This window comes from Vipera berus, assembly GCF_964194415.1.
Source record: "Vipera berus genome assembly, chromosome: 2".
NCBI classification, from domain to species: domain Eukaryota; kingdom Metazoa; phylum Chordata; class Lepidosauria; order Squamata; family Viperidae; genus Vipera; species Vipera berus.
The window spans coordinates 123,181,175-123,200,568 of NC_138203.1; the positions used below are offsets into that span (position 1 = coordinate 123,181,175).

The following is a 19,394-nucleotide window of genomic DNA, read 5'->3' on the forward strand; positions in this document are numbered from 1 at the left end:
TGACTCAGGAATTCTGGGAGTTGAAGTCCATGAGTCATAAAAGAGCCGAGGTTGCCTACCCCTGCTTTAGGCCAATGAGTGGACAACCATGATAATATTTCCACCTTTTTAAAATGGAAAATTCTATCTATTGTCACTGCTCATTCCCAATTGCAGTTCATAACATCCTCTACATACGCTACGTGATAGCTTGTTTATCAATCTACAGTTGATTTTGACACCCAATTCACCAGGTTCCGTGTATCCTGCTAAACCCATATTTAGTAAACATGACGTATAACGCATAACTTGTCAATTAGCACGCGTGAGTGCAAAACGGTTAAAGGGCTCGTTTCATTGCAACGCTTTTAAAGCGCAGTTTTCCAGAAAGCAAGTGATGCCGAATTCGCCTTTCTCCTTAGCCGGGATTGCTTTCAATAGCAAAGCTTCACACAAAGGCTCGCCAAGCTTCAAACCCAGAAAGCACGCGTACATTATCGACTGGAGAGGGGCGTGTGAAAGCTGAGTTACAGTGCTGCCTAGATTCAGTTTCCTATCTTCACAGAAACTGCGCTAGTTGGAAAAATACTTGCCGCTTTACTCGACAAGGCTTAATTATTATACATATAATTATACATGGTAAAGAAGCAGTGACTGATCCCCAGGGAGAGCAAGCATTACTTCGTGACAGAAAATGAAACAAGACCCCGTTTGCCAATGAACAACAAAAAAACAGCAACAGCCCAAACTGGCACTTTCCCGAGGCTCTATTCTCCCAATCAACTTCTTATAACCGATTGTGCTTGGCTGACGTTTTTGAAGGTCTAGTCCAGGGGTAAGGCAACCTCGGCTCTTTTATGACTCATGGACTTCAACTCCCAGAATTCCTGAGCCAGCCAAGCTGGCTCAGGAATTCTGGGAGTTGAAGTCCATGAGTCATAAAAGAGCCGAGGTTGCCTACCCCTGGTCTAGTCGATTTTGCTCAGAATCAACTCAAAGCTAATTAATTTCCCATGCCTCCTTGCAGCGGGCGACCAAACGGACCACAACATGGATAAACCAGCAATTTTATTTGGAAGCTTAAAACCCAGTTTTCTGGGAGTCAAACCTATTTAATTCCTAAGACAGACAAATATCGGATTCTGTAACCGGACTATATTTTCACTTTCTCAACAGGGAGGAAGAAGCGCAATCAAGGAGAGAGGTTCCACTCAGACTTCAATTTTTATTTCTCCCTTTCTTTAGTATTTCTCCAGGGAGCTGCGTCGCCGCCTCTGGAGGAAGCCAAACCACGCGCCTCTTCCGTCTTGACTGACACTTCCGCCTTGCCGCTGCCTAAGCCCGCCTCTGCAAATATAAAAGTCGTCTTACCATAGAGCTGTCAAGGCTAGAACAACCTTCTCTTCCTCCCACCCCACCCCCCCAAACATTCATAGATAATGGCGACGATTCCTTTCTACCGGAAGTTCCGGCTGTGAATCGATTGAGTTTCCGAGTGTTGTTCCGTGTGTCTCCTGTCGTGGGGAAAATAGGAAGAGGAAGGTTGGAGTTCAGTTCTGTCCTGGTGCGTGCGAGTGAGAGTGGGTGAAGCGGCTGGTGGGATTTGCGGTTAGAAGGTTTTTCTGAACATTGGGGGGGGTATTCCACGGTATTTTGACCAGGCAAGGATCACAGCGATCTCTCTGTATTGGGTTCCCTTTTCGTTTCACAATTTCTCGTGCCAGATCCAGAAATCCCACATCTTATCCTATATCTGCCCCTGCCTTCCAGTCCTTGGATCTCTTTCTTTTGTTGTGGCTTGCCTTTACGATTGCCATTGATGATCAGTGGTAGATCATCTGCTTTACAGGCACCCGATCCCAGGTTTGACCTTTCGCACAGCATCAATTAAAAGGACCATAAGGAGTAAGACTTTGTTAGTTTCTGGAGAGCTGCCACTTGTCAGAGTAAAGCTACAGCAGCTTCATGTATCTGTTTTGTACCTCCCAGGTCCAGCAGCGATCATGGCACAATACAAAGGAGCTGCCAGCGAGGCTGGCCGGGCCCTTCAATTGATGAAGAAGAGAGAGAGGCAACGTGAGCATATGGAACAAATGAGGCAACGCATTGCTGAGGTGATGAGAAGGAGAAATCATTGAGAGATTGGTTTTTGAATTCTTGCAGGAGATAATGCTAAGGAACTCAGGCTTGTTGCTTAGAAATAAGTGTTTGTTTGGAACAAATTCGGGCAAGGGTGGAGGTTTTAAGTGAAGGACTTGGGAATGTCTGTGGAGGTTCTCACTTGTCCAGGTTGTAGTTGTCCCAAAGATGCTTTTTCATGAGGCAACTGGATTTTCTTGTTTTTCTTTGAAGGTGTTTCGTTTTGAAGACGTTTCTTGGATGAGAAGCAAAACGTCTTCAAAGAAAAACAAGAAAGTTCAGTTGCCTCATGAAAAAGCATCTTTGGGACAATTGGAGAGATTTTTTTTCCTTAGTCAAAAAAAGCAAGGACAAAAGTTTCCACTGTTAAATCATGAATATATTTTTAAAAAGTATCCATGTTTTAAAAATGAGATGTTTTAGTATTTTGCTTTGTTTTTCTATCATTTGTGTAGGTTTCACCATGCAGAATAAACAAGCTAAAGAGGTTTTAAAATCAAGTAGATATTCTACCAAATGCTTGATGTTGCATTCAACTAATTAATGCAGGGAGTGCAGCACACCAGGGTTTAAACTGATCCTTATACTTCTGATTTGAGTACAATATTTGTTCTAGAATATATTCTTCACTTATCTTTCTTGTCCCTATTAGATTTTTCCAAGTTGGTTTGCAAATGGACACTCTTCTTACGATTTTTCCTATTTATTTTTTTGTGAAGAAATTATGAATTGAAATTTTATTCTTAGTCACTTTTAAGAAATTTCTTATCTTCCTAACATCTTTTGTCACCTAACTTTTAAGAAGATTTTACTCATAGTCTCCAGAATGTGTGTATTGCTCCAATTTTCCTTTTTTATTTGTAAAATCATGTCTGGCATACTCATATCTGTTCAGTTATTTACCATTTTCAAATGGCTTTTCTCTAACACAGACATGTCAAACTTGCGACGTCACATGACGTTGCACAATGTATCGGGATGGTTTTGCCATTACTGGCAATGGGGTGGGAGCGGTTTCCGCGTGATCCATCTGGCCCGTGGGCCAGCAGTTTGACACTCCTGCTTTAACAGAACAAGCTTAAATTTTCTGGTTAGCTCCTGGTCATTTCATTGACTTTCTGAGAGAGAAAAATGGTCTCAAATGCACTCCTGAATAGACTACACTTGCTTAATTTACAGTAAAGATGAAAGATGTAAGACATTTCTAAAAACTCCTGCAACGGACCCTTATTATTACCTTGCATATAAACTTACTATTTTGTGACTTATGTATTAAACATAAATCTAATGCAGCAGAATATTTTTTTACTGGACTTTTGGGGAAGAAATGACAAACTGAGTATGTCATGACCAGGGCAAAATGAAGAGCAGTGAGTAGACCTTCATAATTCCTCTCTGGATAAGGAAGGAACTTGAGATTGCCAACAAGTGCTCCAGGCAGTTGATCCTCGTGAAAAAAAAAACACAGGACAGCAGTCTTCAGTGGGTTTAGAGCTTTGGGAGATGAGAGAATACTATCTTTTTGCTCAAACCATAGTCGGTGCCTACAGAAAGACACTGGGTTTGCATATTTTCTTTTCTAATCATTTTTGAAAAGTTGTTGGCTGCATTTTTAGCTATTAGGAATCCTTGAATTAACAAATTTTACAGCAGTGGGTTGGTTTCCTTCAGTCTTCAGCAAAATAAGTTTTAAACATAGGTTTAAAGAGCTAAAATTTATTTTGGCATAAACAGTAAAAGAGTAATTAGAACTTTGATTTTGGAATTAAGTATAAAATTCCTTCCTGTAGAAAAATACTTTGTTTTGAATTATCTTTTAAAAAAACAGGATACAACTTTGACGGTTGGACTCTAGAAAGAACCATAAGGAACTAAATATTACACTTACAAATTTGACTTACTAATACAGAAAGAAGAAAATATAACATTGGAACAGTGAAGAGTATTTGTGAACAAGGAATCCAGAAGTTAATTTTATAAGAGTATCTGCCTCTGTTGATATGCTGTATTTAGAAAATGTTATGGAAGAGGAACAACTTTTCTGGAAAAACTGAGACTGATCTGAAAGTATAGTTAAATACAAGAATGATATGGACATAGACTGGACATATAAATGAAAGTGGATGATGTCTTAATAATCAACAGGAATATACACATAATGAACCCAAAAAAAGTGTCCTGGATAAGTTTCCTATATTGTATTTACAAAAGATACCCATTAAAGCTTTGAAAACAAAAAATTGTAGGATATAATTTGAAGGAACTAAAGATCAAAATTGTTAAAAGAAAAAGGAACATAAAGTTGGTTTATCTGATCAAAGTTAAAATACAATTGTTATCTCTGGTAACCCTTAAAAGACTTTTGCTGATCAGGATTAAATGATGAGGCTTTAAGGATTGCTTTATAGATAGATGGGATATTGAAACAAGAGATCATTTGTTGCATTTTAAGAAAAGTTGATAAGTTATTAAAATTGTTTATATTGCTGATGAATGGGGAAGCAACTTTTATATATTTTCTTTTTATTATGTTCATATTTTTTCTTTTCCAGTTTTCTTTCTAGTTTTTTTTTGCACTTTCTATTTTTTTCTTTTGATATTATTTTTTAGTTTGTATTAGCTTTTATCTTTTTAATTGTAAATTTTAATAAAATTATTGTAGAAATATGTTTTGTCTTTTGCCTGTGCTGACACCTGTCTCTGTATAGTTTACTGGGTTGCCGAATTATAAGTGTGCCTCATCCTTAAGTAACATGTTTTCCTCTTTTGCGTTATGGGATTTAAAGTTATAAATCTGGTATGGAGGTTTATATTTTAACCACTTTATTCTAAGTGACTAATAAAAAAAAAGAATTTTCATTATAAACAGAAAGGCTAAAATTCTGCAGCTTTTTGGGGAACAAATTACAGTAATTCAAAACATCTCACCCGTTTCTTTGGTACTCATTTGCAGGACTATAGCAGGCATTCTTGCTGGCTATTCACGGATTTGACATTCTTATACCAAGACCTAGTTGACTGTTTATTTTTCTGAAATATTCTTTTTTTTAACTTGTCTGTTTGTAATAAGCTGTATTCCAGCTTATGAACCTTTTACCAAATATTGATAATGACAGATAATTCTTCTATCAGTGTTGAGTTGAGCTTGCTCCCTTGTGTTCACTGTATTATTGCTGAGTAAGTGCTTTCCCAGTGCTTTGTCTTGGGGTGTACTCAGCCAGACACATGTTTCTTCCAAATGCAATGACAAACCCCTTATTTGACACTAACATCTGTTGTTGATACAATATTTTTTATCTTGATTGCCCAGGTAATTCTGGAGGATTCCTCAGTTTTCATAAGCACCACCTCATCTTTGTTGGCGGTCTTTTATCGCGCAATCTAATATAATATGCAACTATATGTTCTGCTTAAGAGTTTGCTCATCCCCGCATGAACACTTATCCTTGATGAGAAGAAACATGTTTCTTTATCTTACCTTGCTAATTGAAATTCATAGAAAAATCATCTAATCTATCCCAACTTCTGTGGTTAGGTTAGGTTGTAATCTCCTAAATTTGCCTAAATACAGTAGATGGATTGAAATCCCTGTGTTTTCTACATAAGATACTTGCCTTTTTTTTACTGGGTTGAGTCTAAAAAATGGGCACTGAAATGTCGTCAGGTTCTATTGTACTTCTTCTGACTGATCTGTTCTTTGCCCACGGCAGGAGAATATCATGAAGTCCAACATTGATAAGAAATTCTCTGCCCATTATGATGCAGTGGAAGCTGAGCTGAAATCTAGCACCGTTGGTGAGTCTGGATGTAGTTAAAGAGTGACCTACCTAAGTTTTAGAAAGAGGCCCCAAGCCCTGGCCTCCACTCCTTAGCTTGCGTGAGTTCCCTTCTCTCCTGCGTAGTGTTTGGGTCTATTTCCAGCACAGCTTCTTCCAATAGGTTTGGTGACCCTCAATGACATGAAGGCCAAGCAAGAGGCTCTTGTAAAGGAACGGGAGAAGCAACTAGCCAAAAAGGAACAGTCCAAAGAATTACAACTGTAAGTTTGTCAGTGTGCGCATGAAATTCTGGGCAGGATGATCTGGAGAATATCTTCCATTACTTGGGAATGGGCAACTTACCCATAGCTTACATAATCCCTTGATATTGGGGGTGCTGATTTGGAGTAATTGGAGCTCAGAACATCTGGAGAGCCCCAATTTACCTATATATATATATATTGTGTGTGTGTATGAAGATGTGAGTCACTCAAGAAGAATGATGGGCAGTGGGTTTAGGACATGTAAAAAAAGTATGTTTTTTTTCCATGCCTGCAAATTTATGGAACTTACTGTCTAGTGAATTAAACTACCCTAGAATGAATTTTAAAACAATTTCACTAAATCACGGAAACTCCGGAGATAAACTATCAAGGATTATGTATTTGTCTTCATGCTGTTCCTATCACCATCCCAGGGATATCAGACTAGAGTTCAAAATGAAGATGCTGAAATAGGCAGAACTTCTATTTTATCTAATGTGCTATTCTTACATCAGCTATAAAGTCTCCAGATTACTCTTCACTAACAGAGACATTTCATGGTAGGACGCAGGTGTTCACCTTTTTTTTTTAATTATAAGAATAATTTTGAACTCTTATCAGTCCTTTGTGTACAGTTTCCCTTCATTTGTAATTTGGTTTATTAAAGTGTTATTTTAAGAACTGAATATCACTAATAGAATACTTCATCAAACAGCAGTTTCCTAAATGAGGGGAAATTTCAACAGTTTTGAGAATGGCATACTTAAATCTGAATATAACAATGGCATGATTTGTCCAAACAGTGACTGTTTGAATACTGTCATAAGTCACCATTAGCCTTGAAAAGGTCATTTTTCTCTCAGTGTCAGTGTAACCAACTATATACTGTTGCTTTCGATAGCGTAACAGTTCTTTTAAAAAGCTCCCTTCCTTCTCCTTCTAAGAAATGTGGTTCAATCGGTTTTGTTTTGCCTTTTTTCCTCCCCCCCCCAGTGGTCTTAATGTTTTTTCAATACCTTTCTCAGAAATCTTTAAAGAACTCCCTCAAGTTTGCATTTCATGCCAAACTGATTTTTTTTAAAAAAAAATTTCTTCTCATAGAAAATTGGAACGGATGCGGGAGCGGGAACGCAAGCAGGAACAAAAACGTAAGATCTCAAGCTTGTCCTTCACCCTGGAGGAAGAGGAGGAAGACGATGGAGCTGAGGAAGAAGATGAGGAAACAGAATTGGAACGAGAAGGTGAGGAATAGTAGGCCCAGATGCGTTGTAGAAAGTGAAGCCGAAGTAGGCCTGCTGTGAGGAGAGGTGAGAGATTGCCGGCGGGTGACACCCAGGGATAGGGCCTTCTCAGTGGGGGCGCCTGCCCTCTGGAACCAGCTGCCGGTGGAGCTGAGGACTGCCCCCGACCTCCGATCATTCCGCCGGGGCCTGAAGACCTGGCTCTTTGAGCTCTCGGGCCCAGGCTGAGGAGAAAATTTTAACTGGGGTTTTTAAGTGTACAGGGTCAATTTAATATTTTTTAATTTGGTTTTTTAACTTTTGTATGGTGGATTTTTTAATTCCCTGTAAACCGCCCTGAGTCCTCAGGGAATAGGGCGGTATATAAATGTAACTAAATAAATAAATAAATAAATAAACAGCAGGGGAAGGACGTGTAGGAGAGCGAATTCAAGCAGCAAAATGTTGAAGGTAGCTCCCCATTCATACGCGATTCTCCCGCTTTTCTTAGAGTTGCCTCCCAAAAAGAAGAAACTTGGGAAGAACCCAGATGTGGACACTAGCTTCCTCCCTGACCGTGACCGTGAGGTATGGCAATTACTTGTCCTGCAGGTGGTGATGATTAACTCCCATAAGCTACAGCAGTCAGAAGTAATGGAGGCTGAGAGTTATACTTCACCAACATCTGGAGGGCCACAGATTGCTTCACCCTTTTCTTTTCCACATCCTGGATTTCAGGAAGAAGAAAACCGCCTGCGAGAAGAGCTTCGCCAAGAGTGGGAGGCCAAACAAGAAAAAATCAAGAGTGAGTGATGGAATGTGAAGCTGGTCTGGCATGCCTTCCAAGCGGGGAGGGGGTGACAGCTATAATTGTGTTTAAAGGGAGGCGTCTCCCATCCTTTTAATTGTTTCCTTTCTTTGGTCTTTGGGCAGGTGAAGAAATTGAGATCACATTCAGTTACTGGGACGGCTCTGGGCACCGCCGAACGGTGAAGGTGAGCTTTGCTCCCAGCCTGCTTGGAGTTTGTTCTCAGCTTTGGGAAACCGGTGGGTGGTTTAATGCTTGGGTCTAGAATACAAGGAATCAGGTTGTTGGATTTTTCCATGCAGTACCCTGACTTTTATTGTGTGACCATCTTAAAATGGCTGATGCACACTACTACTCCACAGCTCTTCAGCATTCCATCAAGTGTTCGGCTTTGTTCATTCTTAGTCAAGACAGGGAACAGATTGATTGATTGATTGATTGATTGATATCCCACCTTATAATTCAAGGTGATTAACATACTTAATACTCCTTCTGTCAACCATCATTTATGGCACATTCAAAAAAAGAAACTCCCAGCTCTTTAAAATGACCAAGAGTGTAACTTTATTGAAAGATCCATCTAGGCACAGCAGAAGCAAAGTCAGTTCTGGGATTTTCCCACAAAAAGCCACATAGGTAAAACCCCTTCCCCCCCCCCCCGGACCACCCACATTTCATAGTTCGCCAATTGAATTCAGTTCTTTTGTTTTGAGAAAAACTGCGCTGCTCAAACATTTTTTCATAACTTGACCTTGGTGGATATGTCTCACTGGCAACAGAAGGCTCTCGTGCATTCCATAGCCTTCCCCACTTAGGAAATCATCGTCCTTCTCCCTTCACTGTTTGGCAAACTGTAAGCAAAAGCAGGTGCAGATGTGCAGTTTGACATCTTCCTGTTTTCCCCACAATAGCATTCCTGTGAGATGGATTGGGCTGACAGAGAGTGAGTGGCCCAAATTCACCCAGCAGTTTTCCAGCCTAAGGCAGGATTAGAACTCACAGTCTCCTGATTTCTAGCCTGGAGCCTCAATCATTAGACCAAACTTTCTCTCAGATGTGCAGGGCATCATAGTTATTTTTTTGGGGAAAAATACTATTGTACTAAAACGTGGTTCCCAGTTGTCTCTTTGTCATAAGAATGGTCAGGCCCACAATTGTTCTGCCCAGCAATACTATAACCTTAGATTCTCACAGGCCAGGAAAAGAAACATGTTTCTTTTTGTCGTTTCTGTTCCACACCTGAACTTAAAAAAAATCTTCCATATAAACAATTGTCCTCTTTAACTAATAACCTCTCTAAAGAAAAATCACCCTCACAAAATCTGGTAAAGCTTTCACTAACCTTTCAGTTAAAGGCCAGGCTTCTAAATCTTTTATATAAATAAACACATAGGAGTGGGAGAGATAGAAATTACTCACAGGTTGGTGGAGTATTTAGTGTCAGACTGGTTCTGGAATGTTCCAAATTCCACTTTCCACCTAGGCATGAAAATGGCAGCATAGAGATGTCACCCTTCTTAGACTAGCCAGGGTTAAATGATCAAGTATTTATTGAGATGAAAATGAAAAATGGATTCCTTGAGTTTCTTGGATGAAATAGAGTAAACTTAAGAGATACGATTCCACAGAGAACAGTGTGAGGTTTTAGTTGTGGGGGAGGGTTTATCTGAGAGAAGTCCATTCCCAACTGACTCTTCTTTTCCCTCAGTGTAGATGAAAAAGGGCAACACCATTCAGCAATTTCTGCAAAAGGCCCTGGAGATCTTGCGCAAGGACTTCAGTGAGCTTCGGTAAAGGACTTTGTGGAGTTTTACTTTCCATGCAGCTGGGTGAGGAGAATTCGTTTCAATTTGCATTCATTTGTGAGTGCAAGTTGTTACTGTCTGGTGAATATTAGAGTTAGCCCTGGTAGGCCAGATCCTGGCCTGGTGCCAGCTGATGGTATCAGGCTCATTGACTTGATTGCAATGGGGGAGAGTTGTTTTTTTTTATTCAGACGTCGCCACAGGTAGTCCTTGACTTACAACAGTTCATTCAATGACCGTTTGAAGTTACAGTGGCATTGAAAAAAGGGACATGACCACTTTTCACATTTAACACCATTGCAGCATCCCTATGGTCACATGATCAAAATTCAGACATTTCGCAACTGGTTCATGACGGTTGCAGTGCCCTGGGGTCACGTGATCCCTTTTGCAAACTTCTGCCAAGCAAACACGATGGGGAGGCCAGATTCACTTAACAACCATGTTACTAATTTAACTGCAGTGATTCACCTAATACAGACATGTCAAACACAAGGCCCGGGGGCCGGATGCGGCCCGCGAAGTGGTTTCATGCGGCCCGTGAAGCCATCCTGGAAACAGTGAGGGAACGGCCCCCACTGCCTTGGCCCTGGCCCAGAGACCCTCCTTCTGCCAGAGACCCTCAGATCTGTCCCACTCCTGACCAGGCCCCCATAGGCACCCTTGATGCCAACGATGTAGAGCTGGCCACGCCTACCCAATAGGCCATACGCACTCTAGCCACGCCCACCCAGTAGGCCACACCCACCCAGGCCACACCCACCCGCCCCCCTGAGGGCAACCGCAATGCTGATGCGGCCCTCAATGAAATTGAGTTTGACACCCCTGACCTAACAGTTCTGCTGAGAAAAGTCATAAAATGGGGCCAAACTCACAACAGTGTCTCACTTGGCAAGAGAAATTTTGGGCTCAGCTGTGGTCGTAAGTTGAGAACTACTGTTACATGAAGCATGCAATATAAAGGCCAATACCTAATGTAGCTGGTAAGTGAGAATCAGCAGCACTGACCTACAACGCAACTGGCAGTTGTGCGTTGGAAAAGTTAGCAAACTTCAGAAGGAACATACGCTTGCCCATCTTCTTTTCTAAAGAAGGAGAGTCAGGTGTGCACAAGTCAGAAAATGTGCTTTATTCATGGAAGAAACCTCTTGTGACTTGGAAGTTCAGCCAGACCATTCAGGAGGCTTCCGGTCTGGCTGAACTGAAACCCAAAAGTTGTTATTTGTTCAGACTTTTGAACAAGAAATCCCAGAGGGGGTTTATGTGCCTTGCCTCTCTCCCCTCCTCTTTTGCTGACCTTGTCTGTGCTCCTTAATAACAGCTCACTAAGTGATCCTTAGTGACTGATCCTTACACTGGTGTTCCTGTCTTTCCCCATGCCTTCATTTCCCATAACTTTTCACTGATTGGGTTGCCCACCAACTCACCTATCCTTCTTCCTGATCAGCCCATTCATTTTCTCCCTCACCCCCATATTTCTAGCATTTGCTTTACCCTTAACATCCCATTGCTTCCCTTGAAGATGAGGCACATTCCACCAGCCTGCACACCCCTACACCTTCCTAACTTACCTTTGCTTGACTGCTGCTACCAGCGAACACCACCTCCAATTGCTTTGTATTTTCCCCACTATCGGCCACCTGGGAAGGTGTCTACCTAGTACGTACTCTCTGTTTTGCACGTGCAATAACCTCTGGGCCCAAAACATTTGGTGCATCTCCAGGAAGACGGAGAGGCTAAGTGCACATCTTTCCCTGCAGGTCAGCTGGTGTGGAACAGCTTATGTACATCAAGGAAGATCTCATCATCCCGCATGTAAGTGGAGGCCTCTGTCTCATTGTGCCACCTGCATTCCCTGCAGTGTTCCCCTACTTTACTCTCGTGCCCTGTTGGCATAGGAGGTGCTCTCAATGCCACAGTGGTCCGGAAGTTCTGGATCAACGTATCTAATTCCCTGGTTACAAGAGGAAGGGGTTGGATCCTTCCTCTAGTACACAAAAGTGATTCAGTCTCAGGCAGGGGATAAAATGCAGAAGGGAGAGTTCCATTCGAGGCAGTTCGTGGTCAGTGTTTGCTTTTTTCATTTAATAAAGCCCATCAGTGAACTGGAACGCTTTCATGGCGTCTCAGAGAAAACCAAACTCTGGCCCCCAATCTGTATATTTTGCCACCACCAGATTTTTTGCTAACCCCAATCCCCATTTCCTTTGGGACCAGTTGGGAGTTCTCCAAGCACCAGTGCTCCTGATTCCAAATAGGAAAGCTCCATGCCCACTTTAGGAACAATGGACTTTGAGAGAGGCGGGGAGAGGGGGAGAGAGAGAGAGAGAGAGAGAGCTTAGCTGGGAAAAAGCAAGAGAGTTAAAGTTGTGTTTGAGAAGACCAAAAACAATGGTGTCTCACCACTCTACTTAGGGTATCAGGTCAGACACGTTTGTTATCATTCCTTTTGGTGGCTGCTGTCCCTCTTTCAGTGCTTGTCGGAGCAGCTTGTTCTGTACCAGCCTGCTACCGGCCCTGCAGAAAAGGCAGGGACAACCCCTTTTACAAGAAGGCAAGAGGCTGGAATTATGCCTGCCAAATTTATTACCACAAAAACAAACGGAACAAGACAAACCAAGAAACAGGAGCTTTAAGAAACATGAACTATCCAAGCGGTTGCCTTCAGCAAACCAGCCCTCCCACACATTCCCCTTATATAGAGTTCAGGGCGTGGCTTCTCTGTGCCTCCTTCCGAGGAGCCCCATTGCCTTCCTCTGTTTACTCCTAATTGACTGCCTCCTGCGTCGGGCGTCCTTGAACAGGGCCAGCTGTGGGTCATCTTCATCCACACTGTCAGGCTCACACAGCTGGGTCTCTGTGGTGACCAAGTGGGAGGGGCCTGGCTGAGGGCTATCATCAGCAAGATCTTCAACCCCCTCAGCAAGGTCTTCAACACCCCCCTCCTCCTCTGAGTCGTCCGACCCAACTGCCGAACCCACAGGCTGACCCTGAATCACAACACAGCTGCCCTCTGCCCTTAAATGTAGCGACACCAGGTGGCTCGCTCAGGTTTGGTTGGGAGGACCTTTTTTGTGATGTATCTTCCTCAACCCTTTTCTTCTTGCCCATCCAGCATCACAGCTTCTATGATTTCATTGTCACCAAGGCTCGGGGGAAAAGCGGTGAGTGTCTTCTGTTGTTCCTCCTTCCTTTTCGGCTTTTGTCTGGCTTTTCGGCTGGCGTGAGTCTCTTCTTTCCACAACACTATCGAAGCCCCCTCGGGGTAGGGGAATGCTAAGGTGACTGCTATTCGGGCAAGCAACTGGGCTGAACTTTTATCCTGGCTGGAGTGAGAGAAAATTTGCTCTGTAAATCTCTCCTCCCTCATACATATTCTCCCAATTCAGGGCCACTCTTCAATTTTGACGTCCATGATGATGTCCGACTTTTGAGCGATGCAACAGTGGAAAAAGATGAGGTGAGGAAAAGGGGATGTCACTGGATCGATTGTTTCTGAAAGCCCATCTGCTGAGAGGGCCACCTATTTCGGAAAAAGGAACAGATGACCTTGACATCAAGTTACCCATTTTTTTGCTTATCCAGACACATACTGATCCTCACAAATGTACTTATTATTTTCATTTCCCTTACCACTTAAAAAAATTCAAGCTGCCTTCTCCAATTTGGTGCTATCCAGAAGTATCCATTGCCCCCAGTCAACTGTGAAAGGTATTGATTGATCCAGCAGCTAACAAGCAAGCTAACAGAAAGAATTTGTTCCCCTGATCTGCACTAGACAAATTCTTCCTTTTGTCTTTTGATTGTTCTGGGTCATCTTTCATGAATCTTTGGGAACAATTTTCTTGTTCCCATCTGAGCTGACTGGGAAGATTATTTGGAAGTGATTTATCAAATGCTTTGACTTCCACTAATTCCTGTCTCATCTCCCTTCAGTCCCACGCCGGTAAAGTTGTACTTCGCAGCTGGTACGAGAAAAACAAACATATTTTCCCCGCGAGCCGATGGGAGCCTTATGATCCAGAGAAGAAGTGGGACAAGTATACGGTAGGGAGGGAAGAGAGCTCTCTTTGGTTGTGGGATGGTGTTGAAAGAGGATGGGCTCATTCAGGGGAAGGTCATCTGAGCATGAACATCCGTCCTTTTTTCTCAAGCTATGTGCTAAAATATTAAAAAACACTATTTTTTTAAAAAAAAACACATATTTTGCAGACATCCATTTCATGCACTACCCTGCAGACGCATAGATTTCATGTGTAATGTGTCCACAAGATAAGCCATTGTTTTTCTGCCTTTGCTATTTGTCAGAAGATGCCAACGCTGAGTGAAAAGGAGTGACAATCAATTGCACACTTTCTAACCAGTCACCCTTTCCTTTAAACGTAATGTCCATCCAGCTCAACAAGCTGTTCTTCTCAATCTCTCTTGACCTACTTCTGCAGAAGTCATACTGATGCATTGTCCCCTATTATTTAATCATGCAAATTGTATTGTTTCTCAGCGTGAGAAAGAAACCAGGTTAAAATCTTCTGCCTGCATGGCGTTGAAAAACATAGTAAACAACTTGAGATGAGAGCGTTAATGAGGCTTGTTAAAAGAACATTTCTTAGGGCAAAAGATGATGGAATCTAATTGCAGTCAGACCCATCCACCATCGCCTTGGGTCAGAATGGTTCATGCAGTAGCTTAGCAGTATCAGGAGATGACAAATTGTCTTCCTTATTCCAGCAAGAGAACAGAGCTCACATGAGGTATGGTGTCCAGTTCTGATAGCGCTGTTCAAAATTCTTGAAATGATGTGACAGAGAAGAAGGTCAAGACCTGAGTTCAGGACACTGAATAATGGGTTGAAGTTACAGGAAGGCAGACGTTGAGTGGATGTATATATATATATGAAAAAACCTCATTTCTGACAGTAAGAGCGGTTCAATAGTGGAAACGTTTCTCAGAAAGGGGGTGGGTCCCCTTAATTAAAGACGTTTAAGCAAAGGCTAGAGGTCCATCTGTCTGGAATGTTTCCAGTTGGATTCCTGCTTTGACCAGCAAGTTAGCCTTGATGGTCCAAATGAGAGCTTCCGATTTGAGGATTCTGTGATCCTAGAGGATTATGTCCCTCCTAAACACTGTAGTAATACAATAATACACCAAGACCTAAGCGCACAGTGCATTTGTGCCAGAAAGCTGCATTTCTTATTGATTTTAAAATTAGGCCTAATCTATGCCGCAGCTGCTTGCATAATAATTGGATTGCTGCCATTTGCTTTTCTAGGTCAGAGGAAGGAGGCTTTTTCCTTGCTCTTAAATGTGTGCTAACAGCACCGGTCTAATCCTTAAAGGAAAAGGGTGCTGTATACGAAATACTGTGCGATGCTTCCCACTTGTGCTTTGTGTCTGGCAGAATTATAGCCTCCAGTCCAGCCTAAAATGTGTTATCTGTTGCCTGGGTAGAGAAGAAAGGAGATCCTCTTCTGAAGGGCAGATTTGTTCACAGAATCTCAGTTCATTTAATGATTTTTTTTTAAATTCAAAAAAGTGAGGAGCTTACAGGAATCTTTGACCATTATAAAAATAGAAGGGACTGTAGATCTTACACTTCATAGGAGTCAAAAGAGTTCTGCAGCCCAATCATATATTATCCTTTGCCTCTTGTGGAGTCACTCCTGTGGAGAAGATCCTGGTCTGCATAAACCAAAAATAGAATGTCCAGCCCATGGACTTTCTCTGGCTGCTGGGTCTTCTTATAGCAGCATGATTTTTATGTGTGCGTTAGTGTGTGTGTGTGTGTGTGTTTCTCTCTGTTTCTGTGTTTATATGTATGTATGTGTTTTCCCGAAAATAAGACCCGGTCCTTTTTTTTTTTTTTTGGCCTCAAAAAGAGGCACCATGTCTTATTTGGGGGGTGTCTTTTCCACTCACCTCGCAGCGGCGGCGGCAACAGCACCGCCCAGCTGGCCCACTTCTTCTGTGGCCAAAGGAGCAGCTTCATTCTGCAGCTGAGAATGGAGCTCCGGCCTGCATTTCTCAGTCAAGAGGCCTCTGCAGCCGAGAACCGAGCTATGGATTGAATCCATAGCTCGGTTCTCAGGGGCAGAGGCCTTCCTCTGACTGCGAAATGCAGGCCAGGGGACGCTGCAGAAGAAGTGGACCAGCGAGGAGAGGCAGGTGTCAGTTCATGGGAGGCCTGGTAAGTGGGTGTGAGGCCCGTGGGGCAGCTCTACCTCCCCACTCCCACCCTAGCTTGATTTTTAGGTCTGTGCCTCACCCCAAAACTAGGACTTATTAGTTTAGGCCCACCCCCCAAAAAATCAAGCTAGGGCTTATTTTCGGGGTAGGTCTTACTTTTGGGGAAACATGGTGTATATCTGTTCTTGCTATACATTCTGCTACATTTCATAGAGATTTGAGGCGTATTACAGCACTAAGGTGACTGGAAATTTCGTGGCATTCTAAGAACTTCTGAAGACAAACAGCATAATCTTTAGGCTTTGCATTTCAATTTCCAGAAGCTATTTGAAATGGATTGAGTGCCCAAACAATGCTGGGAACCCTCTGAAACAAACGGTTGTGCCCTCTCCCTTCCAGAATTAGACAATATTGTGTTATTATTTTGGAAGCAAATGAGGTGCGAAGAATTTAAGGGCCAAGTTATGTATGAAATATAGCCTTGTGTATAACTGAGAAAGTCAGATATCAAGACTGAACAGGTGTCTGCTGCAATTAAAATAGAAGACACAGTTGCAGCTTTAAAAATAATTCAAATAAAGCCATCAGTTGACCCCTTTTTAAAAAAACATATTTTCACAGAAACCCCAAAGGGACTATTTGAGGGTCTGAGCTAAAAAATTATGTTGTTTATATACTACCTCATTCCATTCAACTACCCCATTCCATTCAACTTCAGGCAGTTCAGAAGACAGTATGCAATAAAATAATGAAAACATTAACATTACATATAAAACCAATTAAAGCCATAATAACAATACCTAATCCAATATTGGCCAATGGTGTCCAAGCAATCTGTCCAACATCAGGCACTGAAAGCGTCATAGAGCCTTGGTATTAGCAGTGGGCTAATGCCTCCTTAAGTAACACCAGCTGCCTGCAATTAGTGCAGGTTCGCATCCCACCAGGCTCAAGGTTGACTTAGCCTTCCATCCTTCCGAGGTAGGTAAAATGAGGACCCAGATTGTTGGGGGCAATTAAGCTGACTTTGTAATAATGCCGCTTGGGGGGGGGCGAAAGCCCTAATAAGCAGGCATATAGATAGAATGAAGGCTACTGCTAAGCTTGTAAGCCGCCCTGAGTCTTCGGAGAAGGGCGGGATATAAATGGAATTAAAATTAAAATAAAAAATAAAATAAAATAGAACCTCTCCCACTTTTAGGTTTTTCTCAAAAGATAGCAGGGTAGGTGACCTTGGACTGCTGGAAGCTACCCTAATGGAGGGAGTTCTACCAAATTCTGCCTCCTCCCTTCATCCTGCCCTCAGGCACCTTTCCTAACAGAAAGTATCCATAGGATCCCCTCCAGGGCAAAATGAACAGAGCAGGCAGGTTCAACTTGGACACAGTTCTGGAAATTTCTGAGAACCAAGCCACACAGGTTAAGCCTGTCGTTTGAACTGCACCCAGAAACATGTTAGCCAAGGCAGCATCCACAAAATCAGTTTCACATGGTTGTGACAACCATCATCCTCCAGTGGATGGGCTGCTGCCAAATGTACCAGCTACAGCTTATGAATCATTTTCAAAAGCAGCTTCACGTAAAGTCTCTTACAGTAGTCCTCGACTTATGACCATTTGTTTAATGATGGTTCAAAATTCTGATGGCCTTGGAACAAAATGCCATCCATTTTACCACCCACCCCCAGGGTCATGTGATCACCATTTGGGCACTGGGCAACTGGCTTACATTTACAACAGTTGCAGCATCTTGCAGTCAAGGGATCGTGGTTTTCAATCTTCCCTGCTGGCTTTCAACAAGCAAAGTCAGACTGGGAAAGCTGGGTTCACTTAATGACCATGAGGTTCACTTAACAACCTCAGTAAAATGGTCCTAAATGTGGTCGGATCATATGATGACTCGCTTAATAACTGCATCACTTAGCAACCAAAATTCCAGTCCCAACAGTGGTCATAAGTTGAGGACAGCCTGTATGGTAATCCAATCTAGAGCTGATAAAGGCATGAGTTACTGCTGCCACTCCAAATGGAGCTGCTACTGATGCAGCCAAAGCTTCTCTCATAACTGTATTCCATTAATGGCTTGTGACTATACATAGTTTGGTTTCTTGCTAGATTACTTCCCCAGTTGTCAGCAAAAATGATGTTTTTTAACCCGCAAGCCCACGGCCTTGTCCTTTGGCATAATTTCTTCTCTCATGTTTATTGCTGTGGTCTGTGAGGTCATTCCACATTCTCTATTACTAATTTTGTTGTTCTATAATCATCTTAAGCCACTATATTAAACTGAGGAAGGAGAGCACTTAGAGCAGAGAGCATCTACTCTGGTTGTCCAGGGACCAGAGGTAGCAAATTGCTGATGAAATGAGACTAACACTATTTTTCTACTCTTTCCCCCACAGATCCGCTGAGCTGCTGTTGGAGCTCCTGGTCCTCTGTGTGTGTGTATATGTGAGTGTGTGTCATATCTGGCTCTTGCCACCCCAGATCTCCTGCAGTATTTCTAGGCCTTCCACCTCTTCAGCTAAGCTTTGTCCATATTTGCATCACCCTTCAGTGAAATAAACTTTGCTTTTCTCAACCCCTGAAGTGACTTGTTGGTCCTAGGGTTATTCATAGCTTGTAAGATCTGATGGTCCGGCTTTAAAGCCACCAAGTTAAAACTGGGTTTGAGACCTAAGGTGATACTGGAAAGTGCTTTCAGAGGTAAGGCTTATAATCTAAGGTGTAGGGTAGTATTTTCAAAATCTAGGCAGGCTGTTGTTCACTGATACGAAAACAAATTTCAGAACTGGTCATTTTATATTTTTATATTGCTTTATTCTAGATAAAAGACCACCATAACAGTTTAATCCAGAAAGAAATATGTGGGTTAAGGAACTCTTAAATTGGTGGTCCTCTGTGGTCCTTTGGGCAACCTCCAAAGGATTGTAGAATTGTTTGCATTTTCTCATTGGAGGACCATGGGTGAAATGTGATACTGACATTTCAGTCCTGTCCTCCTGGTCATCAAGAAAGCTCAATCTCAGAAAAGAAAGAAGATATGTTGGCAGTTGCCTAGGGATATACTGGGTGGAGCTATAGAACTGTTAGATTGAAAGCCCCCCCTATTTCTGATCCAACCTCTCCTATAATGAAGTCCAATGTATAGCCATGCTGGAGCTACTTTCATTTCAATGTGAAACACAGAAAATAAAAGGCAAGGATGGTCTAGCTCTCTGTTGACTTTGATACAAATCA

General features: G+C 42.3%; 1 protein-coding gene across 2 annotated transcripts; it reads left to right on the forward strand.

The window, feature by feature from the left end:
* The first annotated feature begins 1,403 nt into the window (after positions 1–1,403).
* On the forward strand, positions 1,404–18,735 carry FAM50A (family with sequence similarity 50 member A). Of its 2 annotated transcripts, none has more exons than XM_081320363.1 (14): positions 1,404–1,543; positions 1,969–2,093; positions 5,829–5,913; positions 6,058–6,157; positions 7,241–7,380; positions 7,871–7,947; positions 8,098–8,164; positions 8,293–8,354; positions 9,881–9,957; positions 11,733–11,787; positions 13,088–13,136; positions 13,362–13,432; positions 13,909–14,019; positions 18,557–18,735. In XM_081320363.1, the coding sequence occupies exons 2-14, from the start codon at positions 1,983–1,985 to the stop codon at positions 18,563–18,565; spliced, it is 1,014 nt and encodes a 337-aa protein (XP_081176489.1). In that variant the 5' UTR covers positions 1,404–1,543; positions 1,969–1,982; the 3' UTR covers positions 18,566–18,735. The 2 variants fall into 2 exon arrangements, with proteins under 2 accessions (XP_081176489.1, XP_081176490.1); XM_081320364.1 differs by having other exon boundaries at positions 1,491–1,587.
* Positions 18,736–19,394: the final 659 nt, after the last annotated feature.